The sequence below is a fragment of the Puntigrus tetrazona genome, chromosome 7, assembly GCF_018831695.1.
Source record: "Puntigrus tetrazona isolate hp1 chromosome 7, ASM1883169v1, whole genome shotgun sequence".
Lineage (NCBI taxonomy): Eukaryota > Metazoa > Chordata > Actinopteri > Cypriniformes > Cyprinidae > Puntigrus > Puntigrus tetrazona.
The window spans coordinates 2,282,441-2,300,004 of NC_056705.1; the positions used below are offsets into that span (position 1 = coordinate 2,282,441).

The window sequence follows — 17,564 nt, forward strand, 5'->3', positions numbered from 1 at the left end:
CTAGAATAAATTACTGACATGCACAGGATGAATTTGCATAAGCCATTGGCCTATCCTTTGAGAGAAGTGTTTTTAAAACGTAGATACAGACCCTTTGTCACTATACAAAATTCATTGGAGTCACCTGTTCCACTCGGGCTGCTTGTGAATGGCAAACGGGTGGAATTAAACAAACAAGAGGAGGATAATCCAGACAATATTCATGTTTCCTTGAGAAAGAGTTTCTTTCTAGACTTAAAAATGTAGGTCAGACATGTCCTTGACATTTTTTTGAATGTTATTTTTAAAACGTATAAAATGATTTTAACCTTGTTTTGTAGTATACATCATTACAAAACCCATATTTCCATCTGATGTTTGCGTTCATTCAATGTAGTCTCAATATTTATGTGAGGAGTAATTTAGAGGAAAATAATTGCAATCCTTTCATCTGAAGCAGGAAGCAAAGGCTCATTTCTTTTAAGTGAACTGAGAACTCTACAGTGTTGTGGCCTCAAAACGCATTTTCTGGACCATGAAATTACAAGATATCTAATAGAGACCTTCAGGTCAGTTCGACACTAGACTCCTCTTCTTAAACAAGTGTAAGGTCTTGAAACCTGACCTGACTTCCACCTCACTTCTTTGCAGTTGCACTTGATGCTAAAAAGTAAACCTCTAAAAAAACCCTCTGCAAAATGGGCCTTCAGGATTATTGTTTTCAGTACGATCTGCCAGCTGCGGCGTCTTTCTCTGTTTTATGTTATCTTGGTTCATGCTTCAAAAATGCATGAGAGTAGGTGGACGTGACAAATGTCTTAAAAAACAGTTTTTAAAAATTAAGCAGCATAAAATTTTAAGCACTGAAAATAAAAAAAAAGATACAGCTGCGCATTCAAGCAGGCAAAGACTGTGGATGACACGGTTCCACGATTTCCAACCATTGCACCAAGGATGCAACCGCAAATTTGTTTGAGTCCATGGGGCTTATTTACACTGGCATTCAAAGTCCAAAACACCCTTGAGTTTATAGGCTTTGTTTGGGCATGCTGAACAATTAGCTTTTCTAAATGAATATGTAAATCCTCCTCAATGGAGTATGAAGCAAATTTACATGCCCTGCTATTACACAGCGATAACATTGACACTAGAGCTCTGACCGGCATGTGAATTAAAAACAAACATTATATAGGCACTTTTAAAGTGTTGATGAGTTGATGCCCTAAAAATATAAGCAAAAACTTCAAAAGAATAAAAAGGGAAGAAAAAAATGAAAGTAAATCAATATCGCTGTAGCAAACTGAACTTTACGCCCACTTCAGTGTAAAGGAAATCAATAAAAAAAAGAAAATGTTACAGTGAATCCTGATCCTAAACAAAGCCCCTTTGTTTTACTAATGACGATTTTTTCAGTTTAATAAACACCTCTACTTCCGTTTGATATTTTTTTTTCCAGGCCACAAGGGCTTTTAGTTCAAGAGCCCTGCTTGTAAATAATACGCTAAAGTCAGAAGTAGAAGCAGTAGTTAGAGGTTAATAATGTTTCGTACCCAGTAGGTTCGCTATAAATACTCGATGTAAACAAATGTTTTTTTGTGTAAGTACCCTCTAAGGTGCTGTTTCTATACCACTGTGTCATATTTTGTTATTATTAATAGTTGCGCTTCTCATTTCGGACCACTAGGTGCCACTAAAATGCATTGCTATTATACAGCTTCTCGAATTGAACCCCATTATTTTACTTTGGAGGCGAAATCGTACAGACGTGAATAAAACTTTTTTTTTTTTGCTGAAGAAAGCTTCATGTTGCTAACTTGACAAAAATTGCTAATTAAATTATGATTATAAATAACATTACAGACGTATATACGGAAAAGCCTGCCTTACCTTTTATAGTGTGTTGCTCGCGTTGCATCATCTTACTGCGCCATTCTGCGTATATCCTGGCTAATGATTGGTTTATACTTACGTCAATCACAGTGAATCGCCAATCACGGACAACGTTATAAATTCATCACATTGTTGCATCAGCATTGCCTCCCCGCGATATCCGGGAAACGTGTGTGCCGGTGTCCTGAATAAAGACTGTGAAAATCTGCGTTGGGTCGTGTTACTGTGTTGGATCGTGCTTGTGATATTTTTGTCTGATTATGGCGGATGAGAGCGTTACCGAACAGCTGAAGGACCTGAAAATGGACGAGAAGAAGGTATCAGATGTGCATGAGTTAGCTGACTAGCTAGTGAAGAAGTCCTCTGAGACAGTCAAGGCATGTTGCTGTCAAAACCCTTAATGCCTTATTTTGATGTAGTTTTGAGACCATGTTGTTCTGGTTAGTTGTTTGACAGTTGTGCAAAATATATTTAATATGCACTGCTCGTTTGCGGTCAGGTTTTGTTTCTTGATCACTTTGTACCGGGTGGAGTGACATGCTTGAAACATTTTCTTTGTTGGCACGAGCAAATAATTGACAGTTAAAAGTAATAACCAATGAACGTCGCGCCCTTTCTTTCAGAATAGCAAAGACGGAGGAAAGAAGAAAAACAAGAATGCTGGTGGAGATGCTGGTGGCAGGGCTGAGGTGTGAACTGTTGTCATTCTGTGGCTGTGTTGTGTGGGATATTGCAGTGCATAGCAAGGCTTGCCTATTCCCCAATGGACTTCAAAAAATGATGTTCTCTGTATAAACCAATAAATGCCTTGTTAAGCATGTGGCTAGTTGTCAAACTAAAAACAGTTGGCATATGTGCAATTGTGCATTGATTTAAATTCTAGAGGATGGGCTTGTTTGGCTCTGTAAATTAATGGCAGAATGTCTACTGTTATTATTTACAATACACGTATCTTTGTAGGACCCTTGAAACAGTGGACAGTGAAAATACAAGTCTTGTCTCTCTTTTTTTTTCTGCACCTCTCTATAGTTGAATCCTCTACCAGAGTACATCGATGAGCGTCTCTCCATTTATAGCAAGCTGAAGGCAGAACATGATGCCCTGCTGTCAGATAAAGCAGCAAAAGACAGCAAGCCCATCAAGATCACACTTCCTGATGGAAAAGTAGTAGATGGGGAATCCTGGAAGACCACACCTTACCAGGTTGCCTGTGGGATCAGGTAAGTGACTATCTAAAAGGGCAAGCTTATTCAACTCTATTAATTCTTGCCTTAATTGATGACATGGTTAGCAATGACACCTGTAAAAGATGGGTGAACTATTATTTTTAAATACTCATATAGTAAGAGAGTATAAACAGTGAGGATTCTGTTCTGTTCGTGCGAGTGATCTGGCATAGAACTATTGACAGGAATTTGGGGCGGGACAGTAGATGCATGCAGAACTTTTTTGTTTTGTTTTAATCGAAAGCAAACCTACAAGAGAGGAACATAATGTCTATATTTATATATTTATAGTGTAAGCTTCCAGGTATATTAGAAAACCAGTCTGGGTAACATGTAAAAAAAAAAAAATAATAATAATAATAATGTATGAATTGATTGATTATATAGAAGTTTACCTTAAACTTAGATTTCTCCATTTAATTGAAAGGTACTTTAGTTAGTTGCTTGATTGCATTATGCTTGCAAATCAAGCAATAAATTGTAATCACGATGTATGACATTATAATTATAATCCTTAACAGCCAAGGCCTTGCTGATAACACTGTGATCTCCAAAGTGAACAATGTGGTATGGGATCTAGACAGGCCCTTAGAGGAAGACTGCAGTCTAGTGTTTCTCAAATTCGATGATGAAGAGGCACAAGCAGTAAGTTTAGAGTTTTTTTTTTTTTTAAGTTTGCATTTGCATTATTAATTTTAAGGAATGCTAGTCCAAATGCTTCGCCATAGGCATATGCTGGTATAAATTATTTATTTCATGTTACGATGAATTGCTTTTATCACAGTATGCAGTATTATCACCGTGTTGAAATTTATTTGCAAAAAAGTGTTGTCATAATACAGCTCAACAGGTTTAAATGCCTTTTTTCTTATAACAAATATATGAACGTTTTGAATGCAAAATACAATAAAGCACAGCACAAAAAATGTGTAAAGTAAATATTGTTTTTACACAGATTAAAATGGAAAAGTATTAAAAGGCTAGTAGATATCACTTTACAGTAAGATATCATTAGTTAACCTTAGGTAATGCATTACCATTATCAGTGAACAAAAGCTACGTTTGCTACAGAATTTATTAATCTTTGTTAAAAGTAATACAACTCTTATGTTAGCTATAAAAAGATGTTTACAACCGTTTATAATTACATTGATTTTAACATGTTATTAAGTATTTGAATTATTAATTTGTTTATTTTAACACATTTTTAACAAAAAATTCTTTTAATATAATATAATAAGTGCCCATGATAACAATACTGTGCATATTCATTATTGTGATATCGCAATAATGAATACTGGCACATGTCTACTCCACCACATATGAAGTGGTTCACTAGAGGAAATGTTTATTGTATGGATCATTTTATTGTACAGATGATTGAAAGTGCATATATTTACATATTATTAAAAAAAACCTACATTTTTTCTTCAGGTGTATTGGCACTCCAGTGCCCACATAATGGGAGAGGCCATGGAGCGAGTCTATGGAGGATGCCTTTGTTATGGACCTCCCATTGAGAATGGCTTTTACTATGATATGTTTCTTGAAAATGAGTAAGTCAGGCATATTATATATAGTGTGTGTATATATAGACATATATATTGTTGTGTGTGTGTGTTTTGGGGTTGCTCATCAAAAGAGCTGTTGTATTACAGGGCAGACCATAGGCATCAAATAATAACTGTATGCTTCACGTGACTGTTGTCATCCATGCTAATTCAAGCCACTATTGTGTCCATTTACCGTCTATAAAACTGTCAGCCAGAGCTTGAAAGTCACATTAATTCTTCTGTGCTTAGAAATTATGCTAAGTAGCCGGTCAAGAAACGACACATTTTTTCATTGAGTTTTCATTCCTTTTAACAATTACGTGACCTTTTGTTTGACCGCGATCAGTGCAGTGGCTTTAGACAAGCTGGAAAAAGAATAATAAATGCTGTAGTTTACTTGTTGAAAGCCAATATATGCAAATGTATTCATTTTGATTAATATCACTGTCAATTGTTAGCACGGCTCTGTCTGGTCTAGAGTAGGTATTTTTCTGAAATTGCGTTGCTTTGTCGTAGAACACTAAAGACTGACTGCCGGAAGACTTAAGTTTCTTTAATTGGAGACATCTGAGAGATGTTTTGTAATTCTTTGCACTAATTTATTTATTTATTTTTAGAAGAGCCTATGTTATTTTTTTTAATGAACCTGTGCACCTTTGTGTACTTTACTTACTCTTTCCTTTCCTTTCCTCGCCTGCCCGTTCTCAGAGGTGTATCGAGTAATGATTTTCCCTGTTTGGAGACCTTGTGTAAGAAGATCATCAAAGAAAAGCAGCCCTTTGAGAGGCTGGAGGTAAAGAAGGAGACTCTGTTGGAGATGTTCAAGGTAGGTGCTTCTTTCTAAGAGCTAGAAATATAGGCTCATGCTATGAATAAGCCCTTAACACTCGAGTGCCTTGAAGTTCAGACCAGTGAAATATGCTTCCCTCTTTCGTCTAGTACAACAAGTTCAAGTGCAGGATCCTAAATGAAAAGGTTACCACCCCAACAACTACAGTTTACAGGTATGCTTTTTGTTAAGCGATTAAGCTTTTTGTAGTATGTGGGTCAAAGACTTTAAGATGTATTGTTTTTAATTGGTACAAATTCTTGGGAAAAATCTTTTATTGTTTTTTTATTTTTTTTAATAAACAACTGATTAGTATTTGAGGTGAAAGTAATTAATTTAATATGATGTTTTTTGGGGTTTTTTTGTAAATGTGCCTGATGAAATTGTTTCGCTGAATGACATTTTATTGATTGTTTTCTTTAAATCAGGGAAAAATTTATGATATTTACAAAAACAAAATTGCAATTAAATTAAATGCAAAACTTTAACATTTTTGGCAAGGGGAAAAACGGCAATTTAAAGCATTATTATACTTACTCTTTTTATGCTTAAAATGAAAGTCTTGACTCTTGTATTTAATTAGGTATTTATTTGCAAATAGTTTATTAATGTTTGTCTATTTACACTGTCATTTGAAAAGTTTGTGGGTTGCAAAATATTTATATTTCAAACAACTGCTGTTCTTGTAAACTTTCTATTCATCAAATTATTCTAAACTGTTCAATATTGATAATGAATAATTAAAATAATAAAATAATTTTTTCTGCACCTAATCAGTATATTAGAATGATTTCTAAAGGATCATGAGGGCTGGTGTAATGGCTGCTGAAGGTTTTGCCATCACAAAAATAAAAAATATTTTAAAATAAACGAAAACATTTTTATATCCTAATATTTCACAATATTGTAATTCTCTCTATTTTTGGTTCGATTAAAAGTAGTGAATATACAGTGTATTTACACATTTTCCTGTTGGTTCTGTAGGTGTGGACCTTTGATTGATCTGTGCAGAGGGCCTCATGTGAGACACACAGGAAAGATCAAGGCCTTGAAGATCCACAAGGTGCACAGTTTTCTCCCAGTTCCCTTGCAGAAACTTTCAACTGTTAAAACTCCTTTCCATATTCCTCTGTCATTATATCCCTACGGCATAATGTATAATCCCAGATGATGTATATGATGTACTTCACAGAACTCTTCTACGTATTGGGAGGGCAAAGCTGACATGGAGAGCCTCCAAAGGATCTATGGCATCTCTTTCCTGATCCTAAAATGCTGAAAGAATGGGAGAAATTTCAGGAAGAAGCCAAAAACAGGGATCACCGCAAACTAGGAAGGGTATGTGCAGATGTGTGAAAATTTACATGCCCACCACTCAGAAATATGTAACAGATTTTTAATATAAACCATTTCACTGCAAATGCAGGTACTGTTTACAGATAAGCCATACATGTATATGAAATATGCATGTGGCAGCACATCATAATAACATGAAGAAAATGTATTTATAAAGTTGCCCACAAGAATACGCAAAATGCCACATCAGTGGTAATCCTTGTCTATGGATTATGTAAATCATACCTTATTTAAATACTTTGCACCATTAGTATATTTAATTCCTGTCATCAAAGTACAGACTCTTTAAAAAAAAAAAAAAAAAAAAAAAAACACTTAATAAAAGATGTCTTTTACCCACCACCATCCTTACTCGCTTGGTACTGCAATTAAATGGCAAATCCAGCAGCAAAATATAGGCGCATCTGGCCAACTGGAACTGAATAATTATAAAAGTCTGCAGTGTGCAAATTAATACAAAAAGCCACTTTCCACTCAACATTTGGGGTACAAAACTGCTCACACTGGAGGACATGTGGACACTTCAGTGTGCTAATGACTCAGCCAGCAACTCATTTGATGCACTGTGTAGGGAGTCTTGAATCTGTGGTGACTGAAGACAGGTCTGATAGGTGGGCTTGGTGGAGAGAGCACGGGGACTGTGCCCATAAAGAAGGCAGATGTCTGTCTCCTTAATGTGCCATCTGTTCATGGGCATGCTGATGGGTGCACAGGGAACACTTTGTCACAACAAAAGCAAGAGCATAATCAGCCATTTGTCCTATTTTTTTGTCTTTCTTTCTCATTTGAACTTCTCGTTCTTTTCCTTTGTGTCCTCCTGTATTCTCTTTTAGATTTCTGACTTGTATGATAATTGTTTCTCACACCTTTAATGTTTTACACACACACACTCTCTCTCCCCGCTTTTGTCTTTCCAGGAGCAAGACTTGTTTTTCTTCCACGACCTGAGCCCGGGTAGCTGTTTCTTTCTGCCTAAAGGAGCCTACATCTATAATACGCTGATCGAGTTTATTAGAGTGAGTTTCCCCCAATTTTGAATTCATAGTTCATTCCGCTACTACAGAGGCAATATCATCCATTTAAAAAAATTACAATAGCTGACAAAACAAGGGTGTGATGTGGAGCAGGGTTTGCAGAGGTCTATTAGGATATGCTAAATTGCATTTTATGGATGTCATGGTTCAGTAGACCATGTAATGGATAGGTTGGTCCACTTCAAGGACCCTGTTAATGATTGTGAGCCAACCACTTGAATATTTATGCGTTTTCACTTCTAAATTTTATTGTGTAGAGTGAATATAGAAAGAGGGGATTCCAGGAAGTGGTCACACCCAACATCTACAACAGCAAACTATGGCAAACCTCAGGACACTGGCAGCACTACAGCGAAAACATGTTCTCCTTTGAGGTGGAAAAGGAGATCTTTGCTCTCAAGCCCATGAACTGCCCTGGACACTGGTACAAAATCTTTCTGTATTCACTGCAACAGAAGTTTTGAAGTGGAGTTAATTGTAGCAGGCATTGGCATTATTCCTGAACACAAAAAGTTAAGCAAAGATAATAACAATATTTTTATTTGCCAGTCTGATGTTTGATCACCGGCCTCGCTCTTGGAGAGAACTGCCTTTGCGTTTGGCTGATTTTGGGGTCTTGCACCGTAACGAGTTGTCTGGAGCTCTTACAGGCCTGACCAGGGTCAGACGTTTCCAACAAGATGACGCACACATCTTCTGCTCTATGGACCAGGCAAGTTACTTGGGAATAAATTATGCTTGAGTTGGTGTGGAAGCTCTAAATTTTTTGTGTGTTGAAGGACTATGTTTGATTAATGAGACTAATGATTTTTTTGAATTGCATTTAAGAGGTCAATATTCTCCTCATCTTACCTCCTTACCCATTTTCCTATGTAACAGATTGAGTCTGAGATAAAGGGTTGCCTGAACTTCCTACGTACCGTGTATGACGTGTTTGGCTTTACCTTCAAATTGAACCTTTCCACCAGGCCAGAGAAGTTCCTAGGAGAACCCGAAGTGTGGGACCAGGCCGAGAAGGTAAAATTTGACACTTTACAAGAACAGAATTAAAATCATGCATATCTGGTCTAGTTTGACTTAAGAATTGTTATTTGTTTTAGCAACTGGAGAACAGCCTGAATGATTTTGGAGAGAAATGGGTTCTGAATCCTGGTGATGGAGCTTTTTATGGACCAAAGGTGCAACTGGATAAATAAAGCATATGAAATATGTACATTTAGGAAATGACTTTGCACTCAAATATTTATTTTATATTGTGATTTCAGATTGATATTCAGATAAAGGACGCCATCGGCAGGTATCACCAGTGTGCCACCATTCAGCTGGACTTCCAGTTGCCTATTCGCCTAATCTTACTTTTGTGAGGTATGTTTACTCAAGAAAATAACATGGTTTTCTGAATAAAGTAAAAAGGGAAAAACAAAACCTGAGAGTACGTCCAAAGCAATTTGTGTTCCCTGTACAACAGTGACGTTTTGTGGTTATATTTGATTACTACAACCCTTCTGCAAATTCAACTGGATTTTTTTAAGATTAACATTGTGTAATCCAAATTTTTTCTCTCTTCAGCCATGATGGCGATGACAAGAAGAGACCTGTGATCATCCACAGAGCAATCCTGGGTTCAGTGGAGCGCATGATCGCCATCCTGACTGAAAACTACGGGGGAAAGTGGTACGGCTTGGAATGGGGACTCTCACTTGATAATGTTTAGTCACACACCATATGCGTGCATACCAAATTCTTCTGCTTTTGTTTCCCACAGGCCACTGTGGCTGTCCCCACGACAGGTGATGGTGGTTCCTGTAGGACCCACTTGTGATGAGTACGCCCAGAGAGTACGTTCTGCTCGCTACTTCCCATACACTAGTAGCTGTTAGCTTAGATTCCAGCTTAAACGTTGTTATTAATAACAATCCCTTGTCGTTCTCAGGTACAAAAGGAGTTCCACAGGGGAGGGTTGATGACGGATGTGGATCTGGACCCAGGCTGCACCCTGAACAAGAAGATCAGGAATGCTCAGTTGGCTCAGTACAATTTCATTTTAGGTGAGTGATCGAGAGTAATATTTAAATTAGAAAACACTGTCTTTTTGATCATATACAATTCTTGGTTTGTTGCTGCTTGCTGCTGTAAATAATTAGCTTTTTTGTGTAAAATTTTTATATATATATATATATATATATATATATATATATATATATATATTATTAGTTTTACTGTTTACTTTGCTTTTAGTTATTTACCTATATCAGTAAATGAATAGTTTTACACATTCAAATGACACATTTCTCGCAAGCAAAGCATGATTGCTTCTCAGTAGCTAAGTTAAAATGCTGTTTGCATTTGTTTTGATTGACAAATGTCATCTGCAGATATGTTAACAAATTTATTTCAATTCTAACTTATATGTCTGGTTTAATGGCAGTGGTGGGTGAGAAGGAGAAGACCAGTGACACGGTAAATGTTAGAACTCGTGACAACAAGGTGCACGGGGAGAGGAGTCTGACAGACTGCATGGAGAGACTCAAGGAGCTGAAGGCCTCAAGATCCCGGAACGCAGAAGAGGAATTCTGAACTCCCTTAACATCCTTCCAAGTCTTCCTTCATATGCCATATGCTCAGATGCTACTGGGCAGCAACATGCTGCTATTCTGCATTGATGATCCATAACTTCTCAACCGAATCTACTTGGTTCAGGGGCTCAGGTTTTAAATCAGTGACATTTATTTTATAACTAATCATTCAATTATCCACAAGTCTGAAGTCTCACATCAGTTGCTTTAAAAAAAATATTTTGGGAATGACGGATATCCATTATGCTTTGTTAGAGGAAAAAGGGTCTTTTCTGTCAATATATGAATGGACAAAAATTACAGTTTCTGGTAGCTTGTGTTGTTGGGGATAAAATAAAACGTTATGTCTTTCATTCTTGTGTCTTTTTCTTGTGTCTTTTTTGTCTTGTGACTTTTTCTATAACGACTTCAAATGCAGCCAAAAGCTGTTATTGTTTGAATATGTATAATCGGCTTGATGGTGCAGAGCTCTTTGCTGGAGTAGACGTAGTTGTTTACGTGTTCCAGCGTGCTGTTACTGTTACTTTCACTTTCACTTGCTTTGTGCACGGGGTTTAGGAGAAATCGTCTGCTTTCAGTTTGTCTTACCGGACAAACGAGCAAGTAGTAAACTGCAAGCAGGCTTCAGCGTATTGATGTTTTCGGATATAGTACAGCTTATTATAACCGCTATAGTAAAACTATGTCGTCGAACAAATCGTGAACGGATGCATTTGAGTGTTTAAACCATAGATGTATGTGATTTACACAGCTTTTTTTTCCGGATGTTTATTCACAAAGTGTTTTATTTATATTTTTTACTGTTCTTTATGCTTTTTAACTACCATTAAACGGAACTCGGCGCTGCTTTAAGAGAAAAATACATTCAATTATTTCTCTTAAAAGGTAAGTCAAAATTTTTTTTATATGTGTGGGATAGAGTACTTACTCCTATCGTCGATGCTGCATATTAAGCTGACCCTGTATAAAGTCAGGGAATGTATAACTAAAATAATCACTTAATTTTAACCAATTTTAATTTTTTTTTTGTCATTTTAAAGAGATAGTAGCCTTTCACTTTCGTTTGTACAGTAAACTTGCTTAAACGTTTTGTTTTGCGGTTTTTCTTTAAAAATGATTGTCATTTGACACGTTTTTGTTTTTCTTCTGTTTTATGCAGACAATAAGCGTACATTTTATCGCCTGAAAACATTTTTTCAGTTATAACTGTACAGGCTTAAGGCGGAGGCTCGTTGATCAGATGGCAGGCTTAGACGGACTGTCAAAATATTAGAGACATTAACGTTTAATTAAACGTCTAACCATTTTAAGAACTTCTTGCATTACTTAGGTTTACTATTATTAATTGACAAGTTATGTGCTGCTTTCATGTTTCAGTTCTACGATGGAGTTTACAGATGAGGAGAAAATATGGCTGCAACAAGTGTCTGCAGAAGTAAGAATACCCCCACCCTTTTTTGTATTTAAAAAATATTTATAAAAACATACAAGACATAACGTCAAGAGTTACATTACAAGTCTACTAGTTGTATTACATATGAAAGCAGTTTAAGCTATGCCATGGGATGGCAGTATAGTACAGCGCAAAAACTCTTAAAGGGATACGCTACTAAAAAAATGGCGATTTTCTATGCTGGTATTACAAGAAACTATACTCTCATTCCGACGTAAAAATCAAACAGTAGTTCCTACTTGTATAGCTCTAGAAAATCGCTCTTAATTTTCCGTGTTAGTACACAATGTAACAACGAAGAGTCAAGTTTTAAATAGAAAAAATATCAAATTATTTGTGGTCTAATCAGATTCAATGATCCTCTCCAGACCCCGAAATCAGCTGAATAGATTCAAAAACAGTAAAACTCAACTGTTTTGGAAAATTTGCCTGTTTTTATTTTAATTTTTTAAGTGGCATGTTCTTTTTTTAAGTTGATGTGTATATGTAGCAATAGTCAAAATTTAGTTTTATTTATATGTAATCTTTTGGTAAGACTTTTTAAATTAGGTGGCTTTAATTACATAAAAAAGTACAATGTAGTGTTCGTATTGTGTTGCAAAACACTTGCTTTTATTGAGGTGGGATACGGGTAAGGTTAGGAACAGGTTTGGTGTTATGGGTAGGTTTAAGGGTGGGTTAAGGTCACCAGTTTAACTACATATGTAATTACATATGGGTATTTTTAAAAATATAAGTACAATGTAAAAGCAAAAAGTGCATCTGTATAAAATTATTACTTGTGAATGTAAGTACATAGTAGCTAAGGCCACCTAATATAAAGTAGGTGAATATAATTTTCTTTTTTTTTTTTTTTTTTTTTTGCATCCTCCATTCTTCATTTATAAAAACTGACACTTGAGACACTTTGTGGTCCCGGGTCACAAATGTAAATGGAAAAATAATAATAATATTTCACTTATTTAGATACCTGAAGGAAATGAGCTTACTCCAAAGGAGAAGAAATTACAGGAGAAAGCAAAGCCAGACACTGAAATTCAGGCCCAGCTCTTCCAAACTATGGCCTCCATACGATTTGGATTGAATAATCGAATAACCTCAACAACAGAGGTGAAAAACTCCGTCCAGCAGAGGAGCAGCGTCTCGTCACAATGTGGATAAACATCAAATACCATAAAGACATGGCATTTACTTTTTCTTCTTGGTTATATAGGTTATCTGTGAATGAACTAACCAGAAGCAAAATGTTCTGTACAGTGATGTCAAGTGACTTTGGTTCATCTTTTTCATGTTCTCACCAGGGTATTTTGATGATTTCTTGGTGTATGTCAGGTTCAGTTCATAGCTAGTAAGTACACCAGAGAATGTAGCGTCATTGAGTTTTAGTGACCTTAGCTCATGATTGTTTCCTCAGCTATATATAAACAGGGGCCTGTTTCATAAAACGCTTTTACTAAATAAGCCAGGTTTATTTCAGGTAGTTTGCCTGCTCTTTTTATTGTTGCACGATCTATGAAATCAGAAAACAAACCAAGTTGTTATAGTTTTTTGTTATTGGTGCTTTTATCACAATGTACATTAATGCGTTTGAAATATTTGCCATACAAAGTTATCTAAAAACTCAGTATGTTTTTGTTTATCATGTTTGCTGGGATGATAACATCTCTACCTCAAATACAGTAACAAACAGTACAAAAATATTTTTTGCACACACATAATAAATCAAATCATATGGAACAATTCAGGAGTTGTAATTTTCAGATGTTTTAACACTGTTTATTTATATGATTAATATGATTCTGTAAATGGTTTATAAAATGCATTCCACTCCGTTTCCAGTTTTAGCCTAAGCTTTTGAGAGACTTTTACTTTATTTTAAAATGAATAAAAATGATCATGAATAAACAAAGTGTACTGTTATTTATTTTTATACAATATTTCGTAAAATCAAAGTATGTTTTCTGCTGTTTGTGTTCAGAAAATGTCACTTGTTGCTATTACTCTGACATCCACAAGGTGGTGTTACTCTGCAAGATGAAAGACAGCAGACCAAGTCATAGAGACGGAGACAGCCTGAAGTCTAATCTTCTCTTCAGTTGACCCCTGGCCCCAAGTGATATATAGCAGAAAGCCGGTGAGCACTCCATGAATCTTCCATCTCCTGCCAGGGGTACATTCTCACCATATGTTTCATTGGGCACCTGGCCATGTGAGGTTAGAATGCTCCATTGAGCTAAACAAACTTAGCTTCTGAGCACACAAAACTCAGTAAGAGGACAATGAGGGCTGCATGAGTTTGGTGTTCTGGATCAAGAGCCTCCAGCACAAGCAAACAGCGACATGGCTCATCAGAAAACCTCTGGAGAGAAACTAGCGAGAGAAACATTCAGAGATCTGCTGATACTAAACTAATGAATGAACTTTCGATTCATTGGAGAATCCTAAAACAAAAAAACAATTAGAATAAATGCATCCTGAGCAGCAAATTAATATATCAGAAAGATTTCTAAAAGATCATGTAACACTGAAGACTGGAGTAAACCTAAAACACACACACACAAATAAATTGTATTTTAAAATATATTCAGATTAAATGCAGTTGTTTTAAATTGTACAAATGCTTCATGATATTTTAATGCAGCCTTGGTGACCAGAAAAGACTTCTTTTACCAACCTAAAACCTTTACTGTGTTTATTTTTATGCAACCATTTTCCATTTCTCACATCAACAAACATGGATGCGAACAAACCCCTAAATTATTGTGAGTTACACAATAAAAATAAGTTTTTGCTTGGGAGACCAAACTGCTATCTTTAATATCATAATGTCATAAAACTGCATGGCTCTGCTTACGCATGTTTGACGACATTCTGGCACATCTGGAAAGATTGTTTGTGACCTCAAGCAAAAGCCTTCCTGCAAAATCACAAGTATGACCTCTGCACATGACCCGATGTAAATTAAGCAAACCGCTTTGCACAGGCAGCTTGGCTGAAGAGGGGAGCGTCACACTCCGCGCATGTGCAAGCACTTTTCAACTTTGAAGCACATAATATGGGTTTAACCCCAGATAGAGCACGGTGAAACCAAATATTTGCTCTCAGGCGCACCACATCATAAATTGCACATATATGACTTCAGAATTAGCTTCGGAATTAATAAAAAATAGATACGGTCGAAAACAAAAAAGAGCAATGTGTTTTCAGTGTAGCTTTAATGAATGTTTTCTGATTTATTTTATAAAAGGAAAGAGCATTGTACATTTTAGCTATATATAAGGTTAGATCTTTACGGAAATAATGTTACATTGATTCATTCTGTGAATGACTAAAAAGCGAACAAACGATGGCCTGACCCCTTACACTGTTAAAGACTTATTGTGTAAATGAGCCCAGTCTTTGTAGCCCGTGGCCTGGGCATTTTGGAAACTACCCCCTTAATTTGTGCCTTGTGGCTACAGAGGTCTGACCAATGACATGACATGAATAAATCATCTGTCACGAAAACCTCCAATCAAAAAACTCCCCAGGTGCTCAGCGACAAGCCTCCAAAACCTTCTCCACACAACATGCCACATAATGACCATCTGGTGGCCAATTAGTGAGTACCCCATGCTAGCGCTAACACCTTCCTCATAATGAATAGAGAAAAGAGACATGTGTTCTTCATAGTGTTGCTGATGTTTTATATTAAGCCGTGGTGAGATCAGGGCGTTATTTTGATTGGTGATTAAGGCAGCATTGAGCGACCGAGAGTTTTGTGAAGGCGCATTTTCCCACATGTAAAATAAAGGGAGGAGGGATGTGAAAAACTTCTTCTGTTGACACTTGTTGACTACGTTAAAGGGCCAATATGCCAAAAAAAAAAAAAAAAAAAGAATCTACAAAACTGGTATTTTTCTGTGTTGTTTGCAGAAAGGAAATTTGTCTTTTACTTAACATTTATATGTGCAGAATTGGTTATGGCTTATGACTGGCTGGATATTGAACTTATACTTCAGGCTTGTGCTTTATGTTTTTTGGATGAGCTATCCTTTTCACAATAGCTCCTTGACTGACAGAAAGTCATTCTAATTTCCTGATTTGGTGTTTAAAAAAACTGAGCACTAACTGATTATTATCGAAGTTAAAAACGGTTGTGTTGCTTAATGCTTTTGTGGGAATTGATACATTTTGTATTATTAAGTACGATATTGATTTATTATTAGAAACAGGAATCTTTTGTAACATTATAAATGCTATTTACTGTCACATTGTATCAGTTTAATATGTCTGTGCTGAATAAAAGTATTTATAAAATTAACAAAATAAAATAAAACAGGGAGCATTTGCTGAAAATGAATGCAGATTGCAAGACGGATACCAGATTGCAAAAAAAGAATGCTTGCTGCAAAGTAGAATATATATGTTAGTATTATTACTATATACAAGAAAAAATCTTTTCACCGCCAAAGTCTTGAAAAATTAATAACAGATGGCCCAACAGAACATATAGCCAGGAATCCAGATCAGGATAATTGATTGACTGTAAGGATTATAAGTGTGGCGCCAGAGCTCAAGTCATGATACCTGGTTTCTATTCAAAGACTGTCTTTCTTGGCTAGCCAATGCAACCAGTGATCTTCTGTTCTGTTTGGTTACAGCTGAAGGACAGCATTTAATATGTTAGACATTTTAATTTTGGTACTTTTTTTGTATTCCTAATTAGCATTAGGAATGAACAGATTTATTAAACAAATTATTTGATGTCATGTCAATGTATTTGATGTATTCTGAATCTTTATTTATTTATTTTCCTTCTTTCTACACCATGGTCTACATAGCCTACAGCTGAACAACACCATGTGATTTTTTTTTGTTTTTAAATAATCACTTTACATATTCATTTCCATTGCATGTTTCAGATTTTTTGTAAAGAAACGTCAATAATTAACAGGAACTGAAATTAACTTCTTGTAAGTTCTGCAGCTTTATTTTTGAATCATCATGGTTGACATGCAGAAAACAAAAAAAGTTGTGAAAGTGCAAGCTCTCTATAAAATATAATGTCAACAAGCATATACATAAACTCACTTGGCGTCTAAACACAATTATCACGCTCGATTTGAAGCACACACTCTCTCTCTCTCTCTCTCTCTCTCTCTCTCTCTCTCTCTCTCTCTCTCTCTCTCTCTCTCTCTCTCTCTCTCTCTCTCTATGCCTCTCAACAGGCCAAACATTCAAAAGGAGACATATTTCAGAAGGAGACTGAGCAAGACAGAGGTATGCACTCAGTATTTTCCTCTCATTTTTTCTTCTTTTTTTCGCCGTGCTTTTTCTCCCTCCCTCGAAGAAACGTTTACTTTAGCTCCTTAAGAGAGAGGCCGGGAAGCTCAGGTCCCGATTTGGGTGCCCACAACTCACCAGGGCCTGCAAGCCTGATGAAGTTCAAGCTGACAGCTGCATAAATCACAGCCCACTGGAGCTAATAGGTGGCAGTATTAAAATCCAGCCCCCCGCCTCGGACCACCCAGGTAGCCTTTACAGGAATAGGAGCATCCAGTCATATCTAACACAACTGAAACTGTACAGCCATCTGAGGCACTTAGCCCCCCGCTCGCCACCCCTCTGCCTGCTCCTCGACGGGTGGGGGGCTCTCTTAGCAACACAGGAGAGGCCCGTCTGGCAT

General features: G+C 36.4%; 1 protein-coding gene and 1 long non-coding RNA gene across 2 annotated transcripts; both read left to right on the top strand.

Moving 5' to 3' along the window:
- The first annotated feature begins 2,001 nt into the window (after positions 1–2,001).
- Positions 2,002–10,796, top strand: tars1 (threonyl-tRNA synthetase 1). Its single transcript, XM_043245086.1, is given in 21 exon segments — positions 2,002–2,186; positions 2,493–2,558; positions 2,899–3,089; positions 3,617–3,740; positions 4,530–4,651; positions 5,357–5,474; positions 5,588–5,652; positions 6,462–6,540; positions 6,670–6,730; positions 6,733–6,815; positions 7,751–7,849; positions 8,125–8,291; positions 8,417–8,579; positions 8,747–8,884; positions 8,968–9,045; positions 9,133–9,211; positions 9,214–9,232; positions 9,437–9,541; positions 9,633–9,705; positions 9,801–9,915; positions 10,296–10,796. Coding segments are annotated over 21 exon segments (2,151 nt in total). The 5' UTR covers positions 2,002–2,129; the 3' UTR covers positions 10,445–10,796.
- A 184-nt stretch (positions 10,797–10,980) lies between these two features.
- Positions 10,981–17,121, top strand: LOC122349157. Its single transcript, XR_006251425.1, has 4 exons — positions 10,981–11,328; positions 11,821–11,878; positions 12,863–14,030; positions 17,107–17,121. It is a non-coding gene; the product is annotated as an uncharacterized LOC122349157 (long non-coding RNA).
- Positions 17,122–17,564: the final 443 nt, after the last annotated feature.